General features: G+C 50.7%; 1 protein-coding gene across 1 annotated transcript; it reads right to left on the reverse strand.

Moving 5' to 3' along the window:
• Positions 1-5,818: 5,818 nt before the first annotated feature.
• PLA2G2F (phospholipase A2 group IIF) lies at positions 5,819-13,290 on the reverse strand (the record flags this gene model as incomplete). Its single annotated transcript, XM_080801735.1, has 5 exons — positions 5,819-6,030; positions 8,118-8,227; positions 9,168-9,312; positions 12,451-12,503; positions 13,175-13,290. 5 exons carry the CDS (start codon positions 13,288-13,290, stop codon positions 5,819-5,821), a joined length of 636 nt encoding a protein of 211 aa, XP_080657861.1.
• Positions 13,291-22,859: the final 9,569 nt, after the last annotated feature.

Genomic DNA, 22,859 nt, shown 5'->3' on the forward strand with positions numbered 1-22,859 from the left:
AATCTTGGAAGCTGTTCTTAGGCGAGCATATAAGAACATCAAGCAAAACTCTAACATCTCAAGCTATTTCCATTAACTATATTAACAGTCCCTGCACGTTAGGCAAACACTGTAGAAACAAAAACCTAAAAAACCTAAAGACACGGGTTTTCTGTTTTCTGCAGTGCTTGATCGACACAAATGAACGGATATCAAGCAACTCACTTTTACTGCACCTTGACTTAGACATTTTTTCCTTAGGTTCAGTTTATAATTTTTTATAATCTTGAACACCTAGTCAGTATGACATTATCTTATTTAACTACTAAACCCCAGTAGAACAAAACACAGGCTCACATTGTCCTTTCCTGCTGGTAACTCAGAAGACATTTCTGGTTTTGTTCCACCAATGCCACTAAACCAAGATTTGCCCGAATCGTATGGGCTTGGAGAATAACTGGGTTCTTGTCTAGATTTGTGTGATTTAGGAATACTTAATTAATAAAGTGCTGATTTCTATCCAAGCCCCTTTGAACAGAGCTCTGTGAAGAGATGTCGTGAATTAATCTGGCAACGCTATCTTGAATAGAATGATATCCCATATATATTACAGACATTCACACACACACACACACACTCACTGACAGGCAGACAGAGATCTTACCAGTTTCTCTCTAAAAGTTTAGCCACGAATAGCAAAATCAGGGAGCAAAAACGCTCCCTGCTTTATACAAAATAGTTGGATCTCGTCTTCACTCTGTTCTGTATTTTTAATCTGAATTGTGTTTCTGGCAGATGGGACAAGCTGAGGTTGTGTATTCAGCATGAGAGCTAAGCTTTTCACTGGTGTTTGTGGCGGAGACTTTTATGCTTTTCAGTTGCCCCGATATGTAATTTTTTTAAAAAGAGGTTATTTATTTATTTGGGGGGGGGGAGCACAAGCAGGGGGAAAGGCAGAGGGAGAGGGAGAGGCAGACTCCCCACTGAGTGGGCAACATGACGCGGGGCTCGATCCCACGACACTGAGATCATGACCTGAGCCAAAATCGAGAGTCGGAAGCTCAACTGATTGTACCACCCAGGTGCCCCCAACCCCAATATGTAATTTTAAGGAGGCCATGGAATACATTTTAGGGGAGAGATTTGAGGGGACGTCAAGCAGCTGCAGGGATGTCTCCAAAGCCCTTCTAAATGAATAAAATATCCAGTCTGTTTCCAAAGAGCATTTTCCTTCTTAGCTTTAGGTGGTTGCTTCTAGGGGTCCCCGAGTCCCTTGAGAAACAATTACAGAGACAGAGAGCTAAATACGCAAGGACCCAAAGGGCTGGCCTGGGTAGGGAAAAGGTCTGGCAGGGGCAGGCAGAGGGAGGGAGGAGGCAGGGGTTCGAAGGCGTCATATCAGAGGATACAAGGGAACTGAAGGGAGGATCAAAGAAAGTGGGGGTGCGGGACATGGGAAGGGAGAGGTCTTAGAGGAAGCAGTGAGTTTCCAAATTCAGCAGAGGATCAGGAAGGGGAAAGGGGGTGCTTGAGTCAGCTGAGAAGTTTCCTTGGAAGAAGCAGGATCAAATAGAACAGAGAGGCATCCCAAAGAGCCAGGAAAAATATTCCAGCCTTGGGAGTCAGGGAGTGAATCCCCACTCCAAAGAAAGGGCCAGGAAGAAAGACTTCCAGCCCCGCAGGTCTCTGTCAAACAAAGTAGCCTCTACCTCTCATCTGGCTTCACAGAGTGTACTCAGAACCTTAAGAACCAAAACCTATCCTTGCCGGGCCTCAGTGAACCTTTACACAGAGCCCCGGCTCAGGAGTGGGGCTCACAGTGGATCCCCCATCCATCAGTCAGGGCTGTAGACAAAAGCTTCAGGATGTCCACTTGGGGTCCTGGGTGACACGGCAAGGGGCCCAGTGATGATGACTCTGCTCTCACATGAGTCATGGCACCATGGAGGTTAGAAAACCAGAGCCAGGGGCGCCTGGGTGGCTCAGTGGGTTAAGCCTCTGCCTTCGGCTCAGGTCATGGTCTCAGGGTCCTGGGATCGAGCCCCTCATCGGGCTCTCTGCTCGGTGGGGAGCCTGCTTCCCCCCCTCTCTTTGCCTGCCTCTCTACCTACTTGTGATCTCTCTCTGTGTGTCTAATAAATAAATAAAATATTTAAAAAAAACAAAAGAAGAAAAGAAAACCAGAGCCAGACAGTCGTTTTGGTGGTAGAAACAGACTTTATTCAAGAATGATCGCAACAAGGGCCCGTGTGGAACTGGGCTCTCCATTCTCAATACGACAATTATGAACACTCCCTTTTCTCAGATGGGGACGTATAGCCGAGGAGCAGGGAGAGAGGCTGGTGGACGGAAGACCACCCGGGAAATGGGGGAGGGTAAGGAATTTGATCAGATACTGGGGGCTCAACCCCTTCTTCCGTGGGGGACCCCTTCTGGAACTGCCACGGACACACTTGGGGCTTTAGTCTCCATGCTCCCCAAGCTCCCCATGACACTGCTTGGCCTCCTATGGCCAGGTTATCTCATGTTGCCCCCACCGCCAGCCTCTGGGCTTCCTCGGGTAGAGTCCCTGTCTGATCAGAGATATCCCCCCTGGTTCCTGGATGACCATCGGTACAGGTCCATTGAATGAATGAACCAACAGACAGTCTTGTCCAGGAGCTTTCAGGCTTCGAAAGAAGTTACTGAAGAGTGTCTTTTTCTTCTTACAGTAATTCGTGTGAATGCTCAGTACATAATAGAGGCAAAGCAGAGCTGTACAACTGAAGATTGAGGTGGGGGGAGCAGAACCCCAGAGATCATTCCAGATGTGCCCAGGAAAACACATGGCTTTGGGGAACAGCTTCTCTGGTCCCCCTGCACATGGGGAAACTGATGCCCACAACAGGGAAGGGACTTAAATCAAAGAAGGGGCTAGGGCGGGGACCAGGACTTGGTGTCCTGTGGGTTTTCAGTTGCTGGCTCCACTGTCCCCAGCTGCTCAGGTCATCATTAAGAAAGTGCAAGGAAGGGCAGTTAAAAGTCAGATGCAGGGGCGCCTGGGTGGCTCAGTGGGTTAAAGCCTCTGCCTTCGGCTCAGGTCATGATCTCAGGGTCCTGGGATCGAGCCCCGCATCGGGTTCTCTGCTCAGTGGGGAGCCTGCTTACTCCTCTCTCTCTCTCTGCCTGCCTCTCTGCTTGCTTGTGATCTCTCTCTGTCAAATAAATAAATAAAATCTTTTTTTAAAAAAAAAGTCAGATGCAGGGTATCTGGCTGGCTTTGTCGGTTAAGTGTCCTACTCTTGGTTTTGGCCTCAAGTCATGATCTCAGAGTCATGAGATAGAGCCCCAAGTTGGGCTCTGTACTCAGCTCTGAGTCTGCTTCTCTCTCTCTCTCTCTGCCTCCCCCAAATAAATACATAAAGAAAATAAATCTTAAAAAAAAATTCAATCCCAAGGAGTCAGATCCAGCCCCATCACTGACAACCTGTGTGACTTTGGACAAGTTACTTTCCCTCTCTGGGCCTCAGATGTTCAGCAGTAAAGGACGGGGTGAAGATTGATGCCTGACAAGCACCCAGCCCAACAGTTATCGTTGTCCAACGCTTGCAACACACTACCCTCCAGCCTTCCTGACACTCACCTCTCTGCTAGAGCGGGACCACTGCATCCAGGCCCCGGGGCAGGAAGGGGACAGGCCATGCCAGATGCTGGGTGTCAGGGCACCTGCTTTCCCCAGAGCTGCAAACCCTGGGGGGAGTCTCTGTGCCCTCCCCTGATGCCTGGCCAGTACGCACCTAGCCAAGGAGGATGAACAGGGGGAAGCTGAGGCAGGAGGACTTTATTAGATTGAGGAGGGTATGCTGAGTCCAAGGGAGTGTCTCTGGGATGCAGCATCCTGGACAGGCCGGGGCAAGGTGGGGGGTGGGGCAGGCAAGACTGTTGGGCAGCAGAACCTAGTCCCAACACATGGGCCCAGACTCTCTGGGGTGGAAGGGTGTGCAAGGTGGCGAGGCACAGCCCGAAACCTGGGCCCCCACGGGGGAGGAGCGGAGGCTTCTGCAGACCCCAAGTCCAGTGGGGACACTGGGTGCCCCATCGTGGTCCCACCCCTGGCTCGGTGGGGGCTTCGGCTCAGAGATAACGGGCCCTCCCAAGATGGCCGGGAGAGGGTCGTTTGTTAACTGGAAGATGCCAGCGATGAGGCTCACAGCAGACCACAGCCACCACGCCACGACGTCAGAGGGAGGTGAGAGGTGGAAGGACCTCCTCTCACGCACAGTGACCGCTGATGCCAACCGCTTCATCCTCAGTCTCCGAGGCCGGTGTTCTAGAAGGTGCCACTGGGCAAGGCGTCTGCCCCGTCCTGCTATTTGAGGGGTGGGCATTCTCTCCCTACCCCCATGCCTCTCTTGCCTCCGGCTTTCTTGGCCATTCCTGCTGACAGCGGCCTACGGGGTGCTGGCAGGGCAGGGCGAGCTCCTGGCGGCTGCTCTCGGTGTCCAGGTGAGTCAGAGTGCTGGGCCAGGGGGTCATCGGGGTGAGGCAGGGCGTGCTGGCTACTTGGAGGCCGCTGAGCTCGAGGTCAGGAGGCGAGGCGGGCAGGACAGGGGAGGGTGCACCTGGAGAAACAGCAGTGCTGGCGCAGAGTCAAGAAAGCTGCACCCCGCCCCCCGCCCCGAGGCTGACCCTCCTCCACCTCGGCCCACAATCCCACGGGCTCAGTGAGAACCAGGCTCCTTTACCCCACTCCCCTGCCCAGACCGCTCAGGTCTGGATGCCTCTGGACCCCACCTCTCTCCCACTTTCTCCCCCCCCATCCCTCTGCATGCTGCTCCCTCCCCACGGCCTTCCTGAATCTTCCCCACAGCCTCCTCCCTCCTGTCTTTGTTTCCCCCTTCACGGAGGTGGGTCCCCACCCTCGGCCTCCTCCCCATTGAGAGGACTTCTGACCCCAGGGTGCAGCCTCCCTGGGAGGGAGAGAAGGGTCTGGGGTCTCTCCACCTACTGGCCTGGCTGCTGCAGGAGGGGAGGTGTGGGGATGGGGGGACAGCCCTGTCGCCTCCACGTCTGCCAGGGTCCCAGGAGCCTGGGGTTGGGAGCTCCTCTGGGCCATGCCATATGGCAGGCCCGGCTCAGCAGGGAGGCAGGGGAAGAACTGTGAGTTCTTGGGGACATATCTGTGCCCCCATCTAGGTCACCCTGCACCGAGGGGAGTGCCGCTAGGAATGTGGGTTCTGTAGGAGCCCTGGAGACCGCTCTGAGGCCAGACTTTGGGGCTGAAACGCTAAGCACTGTGGCCACCCTCTGATGTCCGGGCCACCTCTGACTCCAGGCCACCTACCCTGGGGCTCCAGGGAGAAAGCAAGGGTCACCCTGAGTTCTCCTAGGGGCAGCCAGGAGGCCTCCAGAGCCCAGGCCTTGGGACCAGCCCGCCATCAGTCTGGGAACCTGTCTGAGAACACGCCAAGCTCTGAGGTTGTGCCGGCAGCTAAGACTCTCAGTCTGTAAGTCCCCGGGGTCTAACCTGGAGGGTCAGGCTGAGCGAGTCAGGCTGTGGCCAGGAGCAGAGGCCCCACTCAGGGGACCTCCTCTCTCTCAACCTTGCCTTCCACACTCAGGAGAGGTCCCAACAAACCGCACATTCCCCGCCAAGTCTAGGACCAGTGGCGGAACATGGCCATGCCCGGGGCTGGGCTGGACCAGCCTGGGGGCCACAGTCAGAGCCCAGGCCTTCCCGAGCCCCGGGGGGCCAGTCTCATGGAGGGGCTCCAGGGAGAAGCAGCCAGGCAGTCCCCGGGCTCCCAGTCTCCCCCCGCCCCAGCTCCCCCTGCTCAGTCTGTCTGGTCCCCAGAGGGCACTAGGGAGGTGCATGGGGAGTGGAGGCGGTGTGTCTCCAGGCCACCTCCTCAGGCGGCGGCTCATAGATGCTGCAGTTGGGTGTGGGGCCCTGACAGTAGATGTTGAGGTAGTTTCGATACTTCTCGTTGTACGGCTGGTTCCGGAGACACAGAACCACACTCTTGTCACATTCGCACGTCTGCTTGTCGCACTCGGTCTCGTTGAGCTCGCCTGCACGGGGCAGAGATTCTAGTGGGCCTCAGAAGGTGGTTCCATGGAGAGGGGGGCGGGCAGCAGAGCCTCACTGGGGGTTCGCCCCAGGCCCGAGGCTCAGTGGGCCCCACCGTCTGTGTCCACCGCCCTGCCGGTAGCTCTGGGGCAATCAAAGAAGCCCTGAAGTCCAACAGGCCACTTTATAGCTGGGAAAACTGAGGCAGGCCCAGAAAGGGGTAGGGGCTGGTGTACCCAAGTCACCCAGCCAACCCAAGGCAGAGCTGGGACAGACGCTCAGGGGTCAGGAACTCCCCGGTCTGGGGCCTCCTCTCTTCCATCGTGGAATCACAGGACCCCGGCCCTTGGAGGGAGCTGGTGGTAAGGAGCCTCAGGGGAGGGCCGGCTTCCTAAAGAACCTGGCGCAGGGACACCCACGGGCAAAGGCTTAAGACCTAGTCACTGTTCGTTCGTGCTGCCGCCCCTGCTGCCAGTGTTGTGAGCACCCAGAAATCCTCCAGCCTGGCCATTCTAGACCTGAGGGCTACCTGGGGATCTGCCGGGAACTTATGGAAACAGAGACTGCTGGGCCCAAGCCCCATGGCTTCGGGTTCAGTTGGTCTGCGTGGGGCCCGGCAATCTGCATTTCTAGCAAGTTCCTAGGTGATAGCGATGTTGCCGGGTCAGGAAACCCTCTTTGAGAACCACCCCCAGCTTAGTGGTGTGCACACTTCTCAAACTTTGCGTCAGCAGAATCCTTGCTCTTAAATGAAACTCTTTGCAGGAGGCTAATGTATCAAATGGCCTAAAGAGAAGCACTTAGGCTATCAGATGGGCTAACGGGGCCAGCTGGACCACTTAGAGGACCCCCATCACCTGACTCCCCGTGACCCCAGGAGCCCCTAGAACCCAACGCGAAAACCACTGCTTAGGTTAGTCCACTGCCTTTGGGGATCCCTGAAATGTTTTAATGAGGGACCACCCCGCTCTCCCAAGCCAGCCTCCCCACTCCACTGTTTGAATAGCAGAATACGGGGACCTCAGTGTCCTGGGCTCCCAGAGGGCCCCACCTGAGCCCAGTCCCCCACCAGAGAAAAGGAGACTTGGGGTTTCTTTGCAAAGCTGGGCTTGCTGGTGAGATTGAAGGATAGTGAGCAGAACCTGGTTAAGCCAAGGAGACAAAGGGAGCCCAGGGCTGCCCATGGGACCGGGCCAGGAGGCACCTGCTACCTAAGGGGAGACAGGGCAGGGACACTTAAGCCATTAACTTGGATGCCACATCCCTCAACTGAGCAATGGCCTGGAAAGTCCATGGCAAGGGAGGGAATGTTGCCAGGCCTGGTTCTCATCGCTTAAATCCTGGAAACACTGAGCATCCTAGGATGAAACCACCTTCCAGCAGGGTCCCAAAGACAGAATTAGAAGGGAATAGGTCTGCTCTGATCCAAACTCTTGCAAGGACTCATGGAGAGACTGAGGCCAGGTAAGGGAACACCTTGGGTAGGGTTACACCCAGCAAGAGATTCTGGCAGAATCCAGGTTTGAACCCAGGTCAGCATGTCACAAAGTCTCACCATCACCAAAGGATCTGGTTAAAAACAGATTTCTGGGCCCTCACCCAGACCCACTGACTTAGAACCACTCCTTAAACCCCGAGAAGCTGAGGAATCAAGGACCAGGAAATGAGGGTGCTCGTTCAGGCTGAGCACATCAGGATGAGGACCATGGCTGGGGTTCTCAGATTTAACGACCAAGAACAAGAGGCCTGGCTACTTTGAATTTCAGACAAACAGGTAATATTTTAGTATAAGTATGTCCAAGATATTACATGGGATATACTTATGCTAATTCTTAAGTTTACACTAACAGTAATTGATTTTACGCTATCATTGAATTTTTTAGTATGAGTATGTCCCGCGCAATATTTAGGATATAATGATGTGAAAATAGTTTTCATTGTTTATCTGAGACTCAAATTTAACTGGGCACCCTGTCTGTTGCCTGGCAACTGCGTGCACAGCCTCAGCACGGGGTGGTGGGGGGAGGGACTGGCAATCTAAGCCCTTCTCCTAGGTTGGGGAGGAGGGAATGGCAGGGGGAGGACTCACTGCAGACGATCTCAGTATTATTCTCGATGGTGTGTTCATAGTGGTCCACATAGGGGTGACAGCCCAGGTCAAAGAGCTTCTGGTAGCAGCAGTCATGGGCGTGGCAGCACCTAGGGACAGGTGGAGGATAGCAGGCCATGTAGCCAGGCTTGGCCTGTCTCCCACTGTCAGAGACCCCAACTCTCTGTACCAGTTCCTTACAGATCAGACCTGCAGACTGAGGCCCAGACAGGGGCAGTCACATGACTGAGGTCACACAGCCAAGCAGAGCCCGGCCAGTGCCCCCGTTTCTTGCTCATGATCCTGCTTCCCAGCTCTCCCCCTGAGAGCCCTGAGTGCAACCGCAGGAGGCAGGAAGTGTCAGGCTCTCTGGCAATGCCGTCAGGATGGGAAAGAGGATCAGGGCTCAGTCAATGTCCAAGGAGCCTGCCTGGCTATAAGAAGGGGCCATGCCTGGCTATGCGGGATGGCCAGGGGGAGACAAAGTCTGCAGGGACAGGAAGCAAATGTAGTGTGGCCAACCCCATCCCCTCTGGTGGAGGAAAGCAATTAGTCAACATGCATTTATCAAGTCTCCCCCTCTCTCCTGCCCTGCATGATACCAGACTTGGTGCTGGCTGCTTCTGGGGAGATAGGAGCAGAAAGTAACCATGGCTTCAGTCTGCAGTCTGATGGGGGAAGCTCAGCCCTCCATCAGAGCCCCCAGGGTGATGGGGGCGAGAGGGGTCATAGCCCTTGCTTTTGCTGGGCATGAGCTGCGTGTTCGTTGCTCCCATGTGTTTTGGGGGCAGGTCAATGTTTCCTTCCTGGCAAGAGTGCAAGTTCAAATGTCTCCAAGCCCAAGACTTGGAGAAGGACAGTAGAAAGCATCCAAGACAGTTGAGGAGGGCATGGGTCAAGGTCAGGCTCCCGGTCATTAACTCACTGAACCAGCCTCATCCTTTGGGGAAAGAGTCCTCTCCCATCTATCAGAGATGGAGACCAGTCCAACCCTCACTGTCCCCCCTCCCAGCCCTGACAGAACAGCAGCACAGGTGCTCCGGGACCTACCAGTCCACCTCATCCATGGGCAGCCCACGTCCTCCCAGCCCACAGTAGCAGCCGTAGCCCACGAAGGACAGGATGGCGTTCCTCCCCGTGATGGCTTCCACCATGGACTTCAAGTTAAGCAGGCTGCTGCGGGCCTCAGGCAAGACTGCAAGAAAATCAAGGGGTGCTGTGAGTGTCCTGCCTGGTGGGTGCCCTCCCCTGCTCCATCTGAGTGACTGTCCTCCCCACACCCCAGGGCCAGGTAAGGGGGGGGGCGGGAGGGAAGGTGAGCACAGCGGAGAAGGGAAGTCATGTATAAAAAGCTGTGAGAGGGGGTGCCTGGGTGGCTCAGTCTGTTAGGCGTCTGCCTCTGGCTCAGGTCATGATCCTGGGGTCCTGGGATCAGGTTCTACATTGTGTTGGGCTCCCCACTCAGCAGGGAGTCTGCTTGCCCCCTCTCCCTCTGCCCCTCTCTCCCTGCTCATACTCTCTCTGTCTCAAATAGATAAATGAAATCTTAAAACAAACAAACGAACAACCATGAGGCACTAGGGCCCTTAGAAAGTCATCACTGTTGCTATTTGCTGAGGGCTCTGTGCCAGGCTCTGTCCTAAGCCGCTCCCATGCATTAACTCACTGAGTGGTGTTATTATCTCCACTTTATAGATGAGGAGACTGAGGCCCAGAGCACCCAGCAGCTTGCCCAAGAACATTATCAAAAACGGTAGGGATAGAATTTGGACCCGGGCAGTGAGACCCCAATGCCCAGTCCACTCACTATAACGGGCTTCACAAATACCATGTGCTCCCCTGAACACAGGGCTTTGATTCTGGGCCCTGGGCTTGGTCTGGCTTCTCTGCCTCCAGCAAGGACTCAGTGTCCTTGCCACAGTCCTGGGGCTGGTGCCATTCACGATGAAGCCAGAGACAATTCAGCGCTCTGGCCGTTCAGCAAAGACAGATGGACAGACACACAGACAGACACACACACACACCCTTTCTCCTTTGGTCTGTGTCTCGCAGGAAGCAATAGCACAATGACCCCTTCCCACACCAGCAAACTCAGCAGCTTCCCCACACCTGCCAGGCCAGCCCACCCCGAGGGGACTCTCCCCTCCTCTGCTCCCTGACTCCTGGGCCCTGGGCCTGTGCTGACTCAGCATCTCCTCCATGCTAACCGCTGAGTCAACCCCAAGCCAGGTGCTGAAGTTTTTACGCTGGGGAAGCCGCCCCGCACACAGGCAGGAGAGCCACTGCAGCCCCATTTAATGGGTTTGGGGACTCCTGCTCTTCCTGAGCCTCCCTGTCTGCTGGCTGGGTGATTTTTGTCGTTACAGAAAATAAGGAGCAAAGGAGAGAGGAAATGGGGACGGAGTTGGGACAAGTGACTTTAAGAGGATGGTGCAGAGCAAAGTACACGTGTCAGCGGGATTTGGGGCAGGGAGAGGCAGGACCCCGTGTCCCGTGGGCCTGAGCCCATCCCTGAGCTGCACAAGGGTGTGAGGGCTGATGGTGAGGGGAGGGAGAAACGGGACGCTAGCTCTGTCCCCTAGGCCTTCCTCCCGCTGTGTGGGCATCCTGCTGCTGGAGCAGGGTGGGCATGCCGGGCAGCACGGGGAGTCCAATCTTGAATCTGACCTTGGAAGTCAAACCCAGACACCTGAGGGTTTGCAAACAGGTTTCTCCCTGAGTGCTGTGGCACCACAAGCAGGTTGCATAAGCTCTTTGACACCATGGTCCAAGCTAGGGGGAACGCCACACTCCTGCAGGGTGCCCTGTGTGGTCCTGACCTCCTGGCTCCCTGGCCTGAAGCCCCCGCCTCCTGCTTCCTCAGTCTGGCTGTGCAGGTGTTACCCTGGGGTTGGGGGGCGTGGAGCAGCTTCCCTCCTCGGGGTGCCCTGACCAGCAGCTCCATACGAGGTGGGCATTATCACACGAGCCCTCCACACCTCGTGCACGGGGGACACACCCCTTTACACTCCCACAGACACACACACACTTCAGACTCTCCTCCACGCACCACACTCTGGGGCACACACTCACCCGCACGTACCTCATACACAGTCACGTGGTCATGCCCAGTGACCTCACGCTCAGACACACACAAGTCACCCAGCCATGCATAGTGCACGTAGAAACACACTTCACTTGCACACATTCTCCCACCCCACACACAGCACCCTCAGGCGAGATGCACACTCACACTTGCCCCTACACACTACACGTGTGCCGAAGCACACACCCGTGACACACTCACAGACATCCCCCACACGGATACACACTGTTACATACACTGTCGTGCTCACACCCACCCGCAAACACCTCACACATTCACACACCTCACACCCGCAAACACACCCATGATCACACGTACACCTCACACACTTAGGCGCACGCCTGCACACACGCACACACGCGGCCCCTCCGACCCACACTTGCGTTCCCAGCAGAAGAGACGGAGTCCGCGCTCCGTCAGGCGGGAGCGGTCCCCAGCCAGCGCTTGGGGCTCAAGGCAGACGCTTGTTTTCTAAACAACAATCACGTTAGCAGACTTTCAAGCCCCCCCTTTCTCACATCTGGCCAGGTTGAACCCTATTTTGTACCTGGTGTCTCTTTCTTTCCCTCAAACCAGGCTGCGTTTGGATGCTGTATAACAGGCTGGAGGAGAAGTCAGTGAGGGGTCCGGCCACCTCCCACCTCCCCAAGACACCCAGTTGTGTGTGGGGCCAGATTTGTGTCAGGAGCCTCAGCTGTCCCCGAGCGGTGTGCCTGGGAACAGCAGTCCCAGGAAAGGAGCTCCCAGGCCCTTCCCCCAATGGCTTGTATGTTCACAGACACCAGCTATGCACACCTCATGCCGGTTCAGGTGTCCCAATTAACATACACCTACACGTTTTCCTGACATGTGCTGAGACACACCTCTGCACGCAGAGATAGACATGCTTACAGCCACACACAAACTCATTAGCTCTTGTCTAATGTACACATGTACACAAACACCCAGGCTGTCCCGGGGCGGCCAGACGCCCTAAGCAAACACGACCGTTTTATGACGCTTGCTCAGCTCTGGGCCCTGCCGCCTTGTAGGCTCGTAAATGCCAAGCCAAGGGCCCCTGGTGTGTTGACGGCTGGCCAGGGGACCAAACAGCCCCAAGACAATGAAGGGCTCCCTGGTGGCCCAGACAGGCAGCCCAGGCCACAGGCTTGTTGCCAGCTGGTGGCTCGAGAACCTAGGTGCCCAAGGTCACAGGAGAAAGTCTGGGAGCAGGGGAGAAAGAGGAGTCTCCCCAAAGCCTTTACTCACCGCTGCCGGCCAAGATGACCATGGTGAAGAACTTCTTCATACCCAAGCTAGATCTGAGAGAGGAGAAAAATCCAAGTCCTGGGTCCACCCCTTCCACTCTCCTGCAGCCCAGGCTTGCTGCTCCCTCCCGGGCCTCATCAGAGGCCCCATCAATGCTGCTCCTTCAGGCCTCTGTTCCTGCTACCCGGGCTCTGTGGGGAGCACCCCCCCCACCTGCCCAGTATCTGCTGAAAGGACAGTCCCCAGGATGGCAGAGCCAGGAGGCACCAGGAGCCTCCTTCTTACCCTGAGTAGGAATGCCCTTCCTGCACCAGCTTCCAAGACAGGAAGCTCACTGTCCCATGGGGTCAGGCCACTGTCACAGATCAGAACCAACCCCCTTTCCATACACACTCCAGGAAGTCACATGACCCAACCTGCTGGCTGGATCTTGCACTTGAAGCCAAGAGACCTGGGTCCCTAGACTCTAGTCCTGGCTATTCTTCCAAATTGCTGTGTGACCTTGGGTAGATCTCTTACCCTCTCTGGGCCTCAAGTGCCTCATGAGCATTGACTAGATGATCCCAAGGCCCTTCTGGTGCTGAAAATGCAGTGACATATCTCAGCCATCACTCAGAGACTTAGAGCTCTTCTTTCTGGAGAAATGAACTCTAGGCGCCAGTTCCCCAGCCCCATCCCTGCTGCTCCCCATGGAGGATTTCATCCCAGGGTAGTAGGCACATACCTGGAGGTTCTCCAAGGAGAAGAGGCCCTGAGGCTTGGGCCCCTCCACCCAGAGGGATGCCTAACCAGCACCTTCTTCCTGAACGCTCTGGGGTTGGCCTGTGCCCCATCTGCCATGTTCTGTATTCTGGGGGTCCAGCAACATAGGGTTTGTAAGGTCTGTGATCTCTCTGAAGGCTCCGGGGACAGGCCCCAGCTTCACACGGCCACACGCACTGGCAGGGTAGCGCTGGGGCAGTGCCCCTGGGCAGGAGGCAGGTGACATTGCCCTAGAAAAAGGAGACTCCACCTCCTCCCTCCCTCAGCCACCGCCCTGCCCACAGCTGCCTGGTACGGTCCCTGCCCTAGGGAGGGTGCAGGTGGGGGTTTGCACACCTGCCCAGGAGCTGGTCCCTCCCTGCACATCTGGAAGGAAAATCACCCGGAGGTTTCCCTGTTCCCACCTGAAACGGATATGAAACAAAAAAACATTCAGTTACATTTGTTAAAGCACAGGGGAGGGGGTTTGACACAAGGGGACACTGGAGAGAAGTGAGGCCACTTCAGTGGGGGACAGACACTGTGTCTGACTCCAAATACAACAAAGAAAAGGGGAATTTGTGGCCAAGGAGCAGGATGGGGGTCAGCAGATAGAAAATTACTAAGGTGGTAGGGGGAATCCTGGCAAAACCCACCTAGCAGGACTCCTGCAAATGACAGGCCAGGGTGACATCACCTGGAGGTGGTGAGTTGATGGGGAACCCTGTCAGATATCGGGGGGCAATCAGATATGGAGGGTGGGGGCTCCTGGCTGAGCCGGCTCACAGAGGTTCTTGGAGAGAATGCAGGTCAGCGCAGAGACGAACACAGGAGTCCGAAAGTCCAGCCCTCTTTGAAGAAGAGCTCAGGGGAGCCGGAGCAGGGTTTGGTCAAAGAGGAAATCTCTGTCAGGGGTTCTCTGTGTGGCTATGCCCATGTCTGTAAAGCATCCATGCACAGCTGGAAGGGTGCTGGTCCAGAATCTGTGGGGAACGCTCTACCCACACCTGCCAGCACATCTGCCAAGACTTGAGGAAGCCCCCAGCTGGCGTCTGAAAGGGCAGGCCCACGTGCTCTGGGAGCAGTCTTCTGCGCCACAGCACCACTGGGGCACACGCGGCCTGATGCGTTTCTGTGGTGGGGGCCGTCCTGGACATCCAGAGTGCTGGGCAGCATCCCTGACCTCCACCATGAGACCCAGCAGGGGCCCCCTCCCCATGCTCCTCTCCCAGAGCCTTTCCAAGCTGTACAACCAAGACTGTCTCCAGACATTTCTAGAGGTACACTTGGGGGCATAGCTGTCTCCATCTGAAAGTCTGGTGGCCTGTGAGTTGCTGCCATTCGCCTCTCGTGGGAGTGGCAGGTGTGTGGGAGGAGAGGGACAGGAGGGAAACAGAACGGGGCTGGAGCCCTGGAGCCCCCAAAGGTTTGGACAGTTGCACCGACGGGGGCTTCAAACTCAGCACCCCCTCTTCTTGGCTCTGAGAGCCCAGCAGGAGAGTTCCCTTCCCTGGCTTCTGAGTCCGCAGCTGTAGAATGGGTATAACCAGGCCTCACCAAGTCAGTATCACACGGACAGGTGTCCAGTCATCCGGGACATGTAGCAAGAGCCCAGTTACAGATCTGACTGCTACCGAGCAGAAGCCTGTTCTCCAGCCCTTGAGGTGAGCTGAGATGTTGGGAAGGGGAACAAGGAAGAGGGAGAGAAGAGTACTCTTGGAAATTAGCCCATACAACCTCCCCCACCTTCACGTCCGCCTGTGTCCCCCAGTGTCCCCAAACTTGCTGACAAGGGACAGAAGTAATCCCCTGGGGCTTCCCTTCCCACCCTTCGCTTTTCCAACTTCCTCTTCTGGTTCTGCCAAACCAGGTGGCCTTCGTTCCCCTTCTCCCAGCCTCCACCTCCCCTGGCCCACTTCCTCTCTGTGGATGCCAGGCCTCCTCTTTCCGAGAAAGTTACTCTCCCAGAACCCCACTGCACCCACTCGCGTGTCCCTGCACAGAAGGTAGTACCTCGCACTTGCTTACTCATTCCTTTGTAGGTACCTGTATGTGTTTGGACTTGTGGATCTTGACCCTTGGCCTGGGAACCCCAGAGAACAGGGGACTATAACTTTATCAAGATGTCCGGGCTTTCCTCATGGGACAGGGGCTGCATCAGCCCCAGCAGACTGGGAGATCCCTGAGGACAAAGTGAGATGGGAGGATGAAGCTGGTCTCTGTCTTCGCATGTCTGCACAAAGCTTTTTTTGCAAACACCTCTTAATGATATCACTCGCTCAAGGAAGGAAGCAAGAACCAAGAAGTAAGTCCCAGTACAGTCCACACACTGAAGATACAGCCTCCAACCTGCTGATCTATGCAAGAGGCCATGGCCAGAGCGGGGGACTCCTGAGAGCCTCTGAACCACCTTTTTGCCATTTTCCCATCTCACGTTCCCCACTGGCCGTGCTGGTTGGACTGTTCTCTAGAGACAGTGAGTCCCTGGGGGTTGGGGTGAGGGAATGGGATGGGATGGCTTCTTCCCTCCCCCTACTTCCCCTGAAGCACAGGGTACTCAACACCAGAAGTCAAGAAGAAACCGGCCAACCCAGTAATTCCACTTCTATGCCTGTAAACCAAGATGCACACCTGAGTTGTTCCCAGCAACAATGCAAAGAGTACTGACTGTGACATTCTTTGTGATGCTCCTTCCACAAATCGGAACAAACGTAAGTTAGGGGGTGAGTTAAGCACATTAGTAGACATCTCTCTATAATTGTGTCTTCAAAAACTTGGTGATACAAAAAACAAAAACCCTGGGTATTAAGAGGAATAGCAGTTTTATTAAAAAAAAAAAAAAGTGGTGGCAGGGAGAAATAAGGAAGTTGGTGTGCCCATATATAAAAATTATCTGGAAGAATATACAGCAAGACATGAGTAATGGTTATTTTTAAAGATTTATTTATTTATTTATTTGACAGACAGAGATCACAGGTAGGAGGAGAGGCAGCCAGAGAGAGAGGAAGGAAAGCAGGCTCCCTGCTGAGCAGAGAGCCTGAATGCGGGGCTCGATCCCAGGACCCTGGGATCATGACCCGAGCCAAAGGCAGAGGCTTTAACCCACTGAGCCACCCAGGTGCCCCAGTAATGGTTATTTTTAGACAGTAGGATAACTGGTGGCTTTGTTTTCTTATTTGTGTTTTTTTAATTAAAATGAATGTAAGGCAATATATTCGATAACCAAGATGGAAAGGCCAATTTCCTTGAAAGACACAAGCTCACACGTCTGGAAATATCCCTGTATCTAATAAAGAAATTAAATACATAGATTAAAACATTTTCATAGGGGCGCCTGGGTGGCTCAGTCATTAAGCATCTGCCTTTGGCTTGGGTCATGATCCCGGGTTCCTGGGATCAAGCCCCGAATCAAGCTCCCTGCTCCATGGGGGGCTTGCTTCTCCCTCTCCTACTCCCTCTGCTGTGTTCTTTCTCTAGCTGTGTCTCTCTCTGTCAAATAAATAAATAAATAAATAATTTTAAAAAACATTTTCATAAATAAACTCCAGGTTCATAATAACTTCACTGGTAAATTTGACCAACTACATAAAGAAGAAATAATACAAATTGTATGAGATTGCTAGAGCTACTGTAGCAAACTACCATGGACTGAGTGGCTTAAGTAACAGAAATTTGTTTTCTCATAGTTCTTGCATCTAGAAGTCCAAGATCAAGGCACTGGCAGGGTTGGTTTCTTTCTGAGGGCCTCTCTCTTTGACTTACAGGTGGCCATCTGCTTTCTGTGTCCTCATAAGGTCTTTCCTCTGTATAGGTACATTCCTCTTGTCTCTTTGTATGTCCAAATTTCCTCTTCTTTTTTTTTTAATGTTCTTTAAGATTTTATTTATTTATTTGACAGAGATCACAAGTAGGCAGAGAAGCAGGCAGAGAGGGGGATGCAGTCTCCCTGCTGAGCAGAGAGCCCAGTGCAGGGCTCGATCCCGGGACCCTGAGATCATGACCTGAGCTGAAGGCAGAGGCCTAACCCACTGAGCCACCCAGGTGCCCCCAAATTTCCTCTTCTTATAGAGATACCAGTCTAGGGGTGACTGGGTGGCTCAGTCATTTAAGTGTCTGACTCTTGATTTCAGCTCAGGTTATGATCTCAGGATGGTGAGATCCAGCCCTGAGCCGGGCTCCACACTCAGCAGGGATCCTGCTTGAGATTCTCTCCCTTGCCCTCTGCCCCTCTCCCATTTTGTCTCTCTCTCATAAATAAATAAATAAATAAATCTTTTAAAAAATAAAGATACCAGTCCAATTGGATTAGGTATCACTTAATGACCTCATTTTAACTTAATCACCCATTTAAAGTCATATATCCAAATACAGTCATGTTCTGAGATATTGGGGGTTAACATCAACATATGAATGGGGGGAGGAGGCAAAATGCAGCTCATAATTACCAATTTTAAACAAATTTTTCCAGGGAATTTAAGTGGAGGAAATATTTCCACTTAACTTGTTCTGGTAACCAGGATTATTCTGATACCAAAACCAGATAAAGACACTACAAAAAGAGAAAACTACAGATTAATATCCCTCATGAAGATAGATGCAAAAATTCTTTGGGGGTTGGAGCCCAACATGGGGCTTGAATTGATGACCCTGAGATCAAGACCTGAGCTGAGATCAAGAAAGAGCTGGACTTATAACCAGCTGAGCCCTCCAGGGTCCCTAGATGCAAAAATTCTTAACAAAATATTAACAAAGGGTCTGACAATATAAAGAAGGGAAAAAGACCATGAGCAAGTGGGGTTTATCCCAGAAATGAAGGTTGGTTTTACATTAAAAATCAATCAATGTAATTAACCATATTAACAGACTAAAGAAGAAAAACTGTATGATCTTTTTAATAAATACAAAGAAACAGCCCATTTGACAAAATCTGACATCCATTCCTGATTTAAAAAAAAAAAGTCAGCAAACTGAAATAGAAGGGAACATCATTAGCTTGAAAAAGAACATATACAAAATCCTTTGCAGCTAACATCATACCTAATGGTGAATGACTGATTGCTCTTCACCCAAAGATGAGGAACAAAGTGAGGATATCTACCCTCACCATTTCTATTCAACATTGTACTGGTGGTTTTAGCCAGGCAAGAAAAGAAATAAAAGACATTCAGATTGGAAAGGAAGAAGTAAGATGTCTCTACTGGTATAAACATGGTAGTCCATGTAAAAAATACTGTAGAATCTTTAAAAAGCTACTAGAACTAATAAATGAGCTTAGAACATTATGTAATAGAAGATGAAAATGTAAGAAAATTAGTTGTACTTCTATATATTAGTAATGACCAACTGGAAATTGAAATTGAAAAACACATAATAATATCCAAAAATATGAAATATTTAGGGATAAATTTGATAAAATACATGGAAGACATGAATACTGAAAACTATAAAACAATGTTCAGGAAAATCAAGGAAGACAAAAATAAATGCAGGGATATACCATGTTCATGAATCAGAAGACTGCATGTTGTTAAGATGTCAGTTCTCCCCATTTGCTCTATAGAGCCAATGCACTCCCAATTAAAATCCTATAGAACTTTCTTATAGAAATTGCCTAGCTGGTCCTAAAATTCAAATGGAAATTTAAAAACCTTTAGAATATCAAATCAACTTTGAAATGAAGAACAAGGTTGTTGGACTTACATCATCTGATTTTAGGCTTGTAACATTATATAATCAAGACAATGTGCATTGGTTTAAAAATAGACAACGAGACCAATGGAACAAAATAGATGATGCAAAATCAAAGCTACACAGTTATGGAAAAAATTTTTTTAAGATTTTACTTATTTGAGAGAGAGCGAGAGAACATGAATGGGGTAGGGGGGTGCAGAGGAAGAGAGGGAGAGAGAATCCCAAACAGACTCCATTAAGCATGGAGCCTGACACAGGGTTCAATCCCTAGACCCCAAGACCATGACCTGAGCCAAAATCGAGTTGGTCACTTAAATGATGAGCCACCCAGACACTCCTGGAAAAAAAATTTATTTTCAACAAAGATGTAAAGACAATTCTATGGAGGAAGAATAGATTTTCAATAATAGTGCTAGAATAATTAACTATCAATAAGAAAGAGAGAGAGAGATGAAGAAAGGAAGGAAGGAAAGAAGGAAGGGAAAGAGAAAAAGAATGTCCATTCATACCTCTGATTATATACAAAAATTTATCAGAATGGATTATAGTCCAATGAGGGTGCCAAGACAATTCAGTAGGGAAATCTTTCCACAGAGGGTGCAGAGACAACTGGATATCCACGTGCAAAAGAATGGAGTTGAATCCCTTCCTCACACCATACACAGAAGTTAACCCCAAATGGATGACAGGTCTAAACGGAAAAGTTAAAACTATAAAACTCTTAGAAGAAAACATAGGATTAAAACTTTGTGGCTTTGGATTGGGTGACGTTTTAGATACTACAACGAAAGTACAGTGGGGAAAAAAGATAAACTGAAGTTCATTAAAATTAAAACCTTTTCCCTGCAAAGTATGCTATCAAGAAAGTAAAAGGACAACCCACAGAATAGGAGTAAATATGTGCACATCCCTAATAAGGGACTTGTGTCCAGAATATAAAAAGAACTCTTACAACTCAGCCATAGAGAAATAACAACCCAATTTGAAAATAGGCAAAGGCTTTGAATAGACATTTCTCCCCAAGAAGGAAACAAATGGCCAAGAATCCCATGAAAAGATGCTCATCATTAGTCAGTAGGGAAATGCAAATAAAAACCATAATGTGATACCACTTCACATCCGCTAAATGGCTATAATAATAAAAAAAAAAAAAGACAGCAAGCAATAGTGAGGATGTGGAGAAATTGGAACCTGCATACATTGCCTCTGGGAATGTGAAACAGAGCAGCCACTTTGGGAAAACACTTCAGGGGTTCTCAAAGCGCTAAACATGGAGTCGATGGACTGACACATAAAATGTGTCTTATCTGTACTGTGGACTATTATTCAACAACGAAAAGGAAAAAAATATTGATGATACATGTTCTCACATGGATGAACCTTGAAAAAGTATGTGAAATTAAAGAAGCCAGTTACAAAAGGCCATATAATACATCATTTCATTTACATAAAATGTCCAGAATAGGCAAATCTGTAGAGACACAAAGTAAATTCATGGCTGCCTAGGGCTGGGGGTGGGGGGTACGGTGGGGGTTGGTGGGGAGGGAGTGTGTGACTGAGGGGGTTAGAGAGTGACTGCTAATGGGTAAGGTTTTGGGGGGGGGATGTAGTAAATTAGATTGTGGTAATGGTTGCATAACTGAATATAGAGAAAAACTACACCAAAGTGTATACTTGATATGAATGAATGGTATGGGACCAAAATTATATTTTGATAAAGGCATTTTTTATTGGATCATATTATTCAGCTTTAACAAGGAAGGAAATTCTGATTCATGCCATCTGGATAAAACTTGAGGACATTATGTTAGGTAAAACAAGCTAGTCACAAAAAGGACAAACGCTGTATGATTCTACTTCTATGATGTTCCCCAGAATAGCCAGATTCATAGAGACAGAAAGTAGAATGTTGGTGGCCAGGGACTAGAGAGAGGAAGGAATGGGGAGTTAATATTTTTTTTGAAGATTTTATTTATTTATTTGACAGACAGAGATCACAAGTAGACAGAGAGGCAGGCAGAGAGAGAGGAGGAAGCAGGCTTTCTGCTGAGCAGAGAGCCCGACGTGGGGCTCGATCCCAGGACCCTGGGATCACGACCTGAGCCGAAGGCAGAGACTTTAACCCACTGAGCCACCCAGGCGCCCCGGGGAGTTAATATTTAAAGCGTGCAGGGTTTGTTTTGCAAGATGAAAGTCATTCTGTGGACGGACAGTAATGATGGTTGCAAGAGTGTGAATGTCCTTGGTACCATTAACTTGTACACTTGGAAATGGTGAGGATACCAAGTGTTAGTTTTGTATATATTACTAAAATTTTTATAAAAGTAAATATTTAAAAATGGATCATAGACCTAAATGTAAAAACCTAAGCTTATAAAATTTCTAGATGAAACATAGGAGAAAATCTTTGTGTCAAAGGAGTCAGATTTCTTACTACAACACCAGAAGAACAACATATAAGAGGGAAAATAAACCCAATAAACTGAACTTCATGAAAATTCAATTTCTGCTTTTTAAAAGAGGCTCTTAAGAGCATGGAAAGATAAGTCACAGACCAGAAGAAAATATTGCAAAAATTTGATTAAGGACTTATATCCAGAATATATAAAGAGCTCTCAAAGCTCAATAAGAAAATACCATGATTTTTTAAAATGAGTAGATGATTTGCACAGACTCTTCTCCAAGGAAGGTAATAGTTGGCAAATGAGCATATACAAAAGGTACTCAGGCTCATGAGGCATTAGGGAAACGAAAGTTAATACCACATGAAATTCTACTACACGTTTATGAGAGTGCCTAAAAGATAAAAGACTGACCATACCAAATTGGGGGATGATGTGAAGTAACTGGAACTTTCACATACTTGCGGAAGGAATGTAAAATGGTATGGCCACTCTGAAAAACAGTTGGGCACTTTCTTACCAAATTAGACATACACCTACTATATGACCTGGTCATTCCACCTCTTGCTTTTTACCCAAGAGAAAAGGAAGCGTGCATTCATACAAAGACATATACACAAACATTCATAACAGCTCCCAATTATAAACGATCCAAGTGTCAACAATCAGAAAAAGGAGACTGATACAGTCATACAATGGGATACCAGATCTGCAGTTGAAAAGAGGGGACCCCTGTTCCATGGGACAGCACAAACTTGAGGGGGGCCCGAGGGAACTCTCTTGGGGAATGGAAGTGTTTCCTGTGGTGGCTGGGGGTATGGTTCTACAGGTGTGCAAATCTGTCAGAACTCATCGACCTTGACACATTTATCGGTACATTTTATTCTATGTAAATCGTACCTCAGTAAAGTTGATTTTATTATTTATTTATTTGACAGACGGAGATCACAAGTAGGCAGAGAGTCAGGCAGAGAGAAAGGGGGGGGGGAAGCAGGCTCCCCACTGAGCAGAGAGCCCGACATGGGGCTCGATCCCAGGACCCTGGGATCACAACCTGAGCTGAAGGCAGAGGCTTTAACCCATTGAGCCACCCAGGGGCCCCAGTAAAGTTGATTTTAAAAGAAACAAAGAACATTTCTAAGAAAAACAGACGGCTTCTACATTTATAACAAAAATGTTTTATATATCTATATCTATAATGATTGCTTTGCCAAGTCATCCCTAATCATTAGGCAGTTGACTGTGGAGGAAGTGAGGCATCAAAGGACATTGCTCCCATTTCATGGAGGCGGACACCTGAGGCAATAAACTGGAGGGCCTTATGAGTCAGGGAAGGCCCGTCTACAGGCAGTGTCTGGAGGACCATGCCAGTCCCTCAGATCAGATCCCTGCACTGCAGGCATTGTTTGTGTGTGTACACTGGGGGTGGAGAAGGGGAGCAAGCAGAAGAAAGAGGATGATGGCTAACAGAAGCTCACCTCCTCCAGGGAGCCTACCAGGACATCTCTTCTCTCTGGGCTCCCTTAACACCTGTGTTAGTCTGCTCCAGCTGCCATCACAAATCCCACAGGCTGG

This window comes from Martes martes (genome assembly GCF_963455335.1).
Source record: "Martes martes genome assembly, chromosome: 4".
NCBI lineage: Eukaryota > Metazoa > Chordata > Mammalia > Carnivora > Mustelidae > Martes > Martes martes.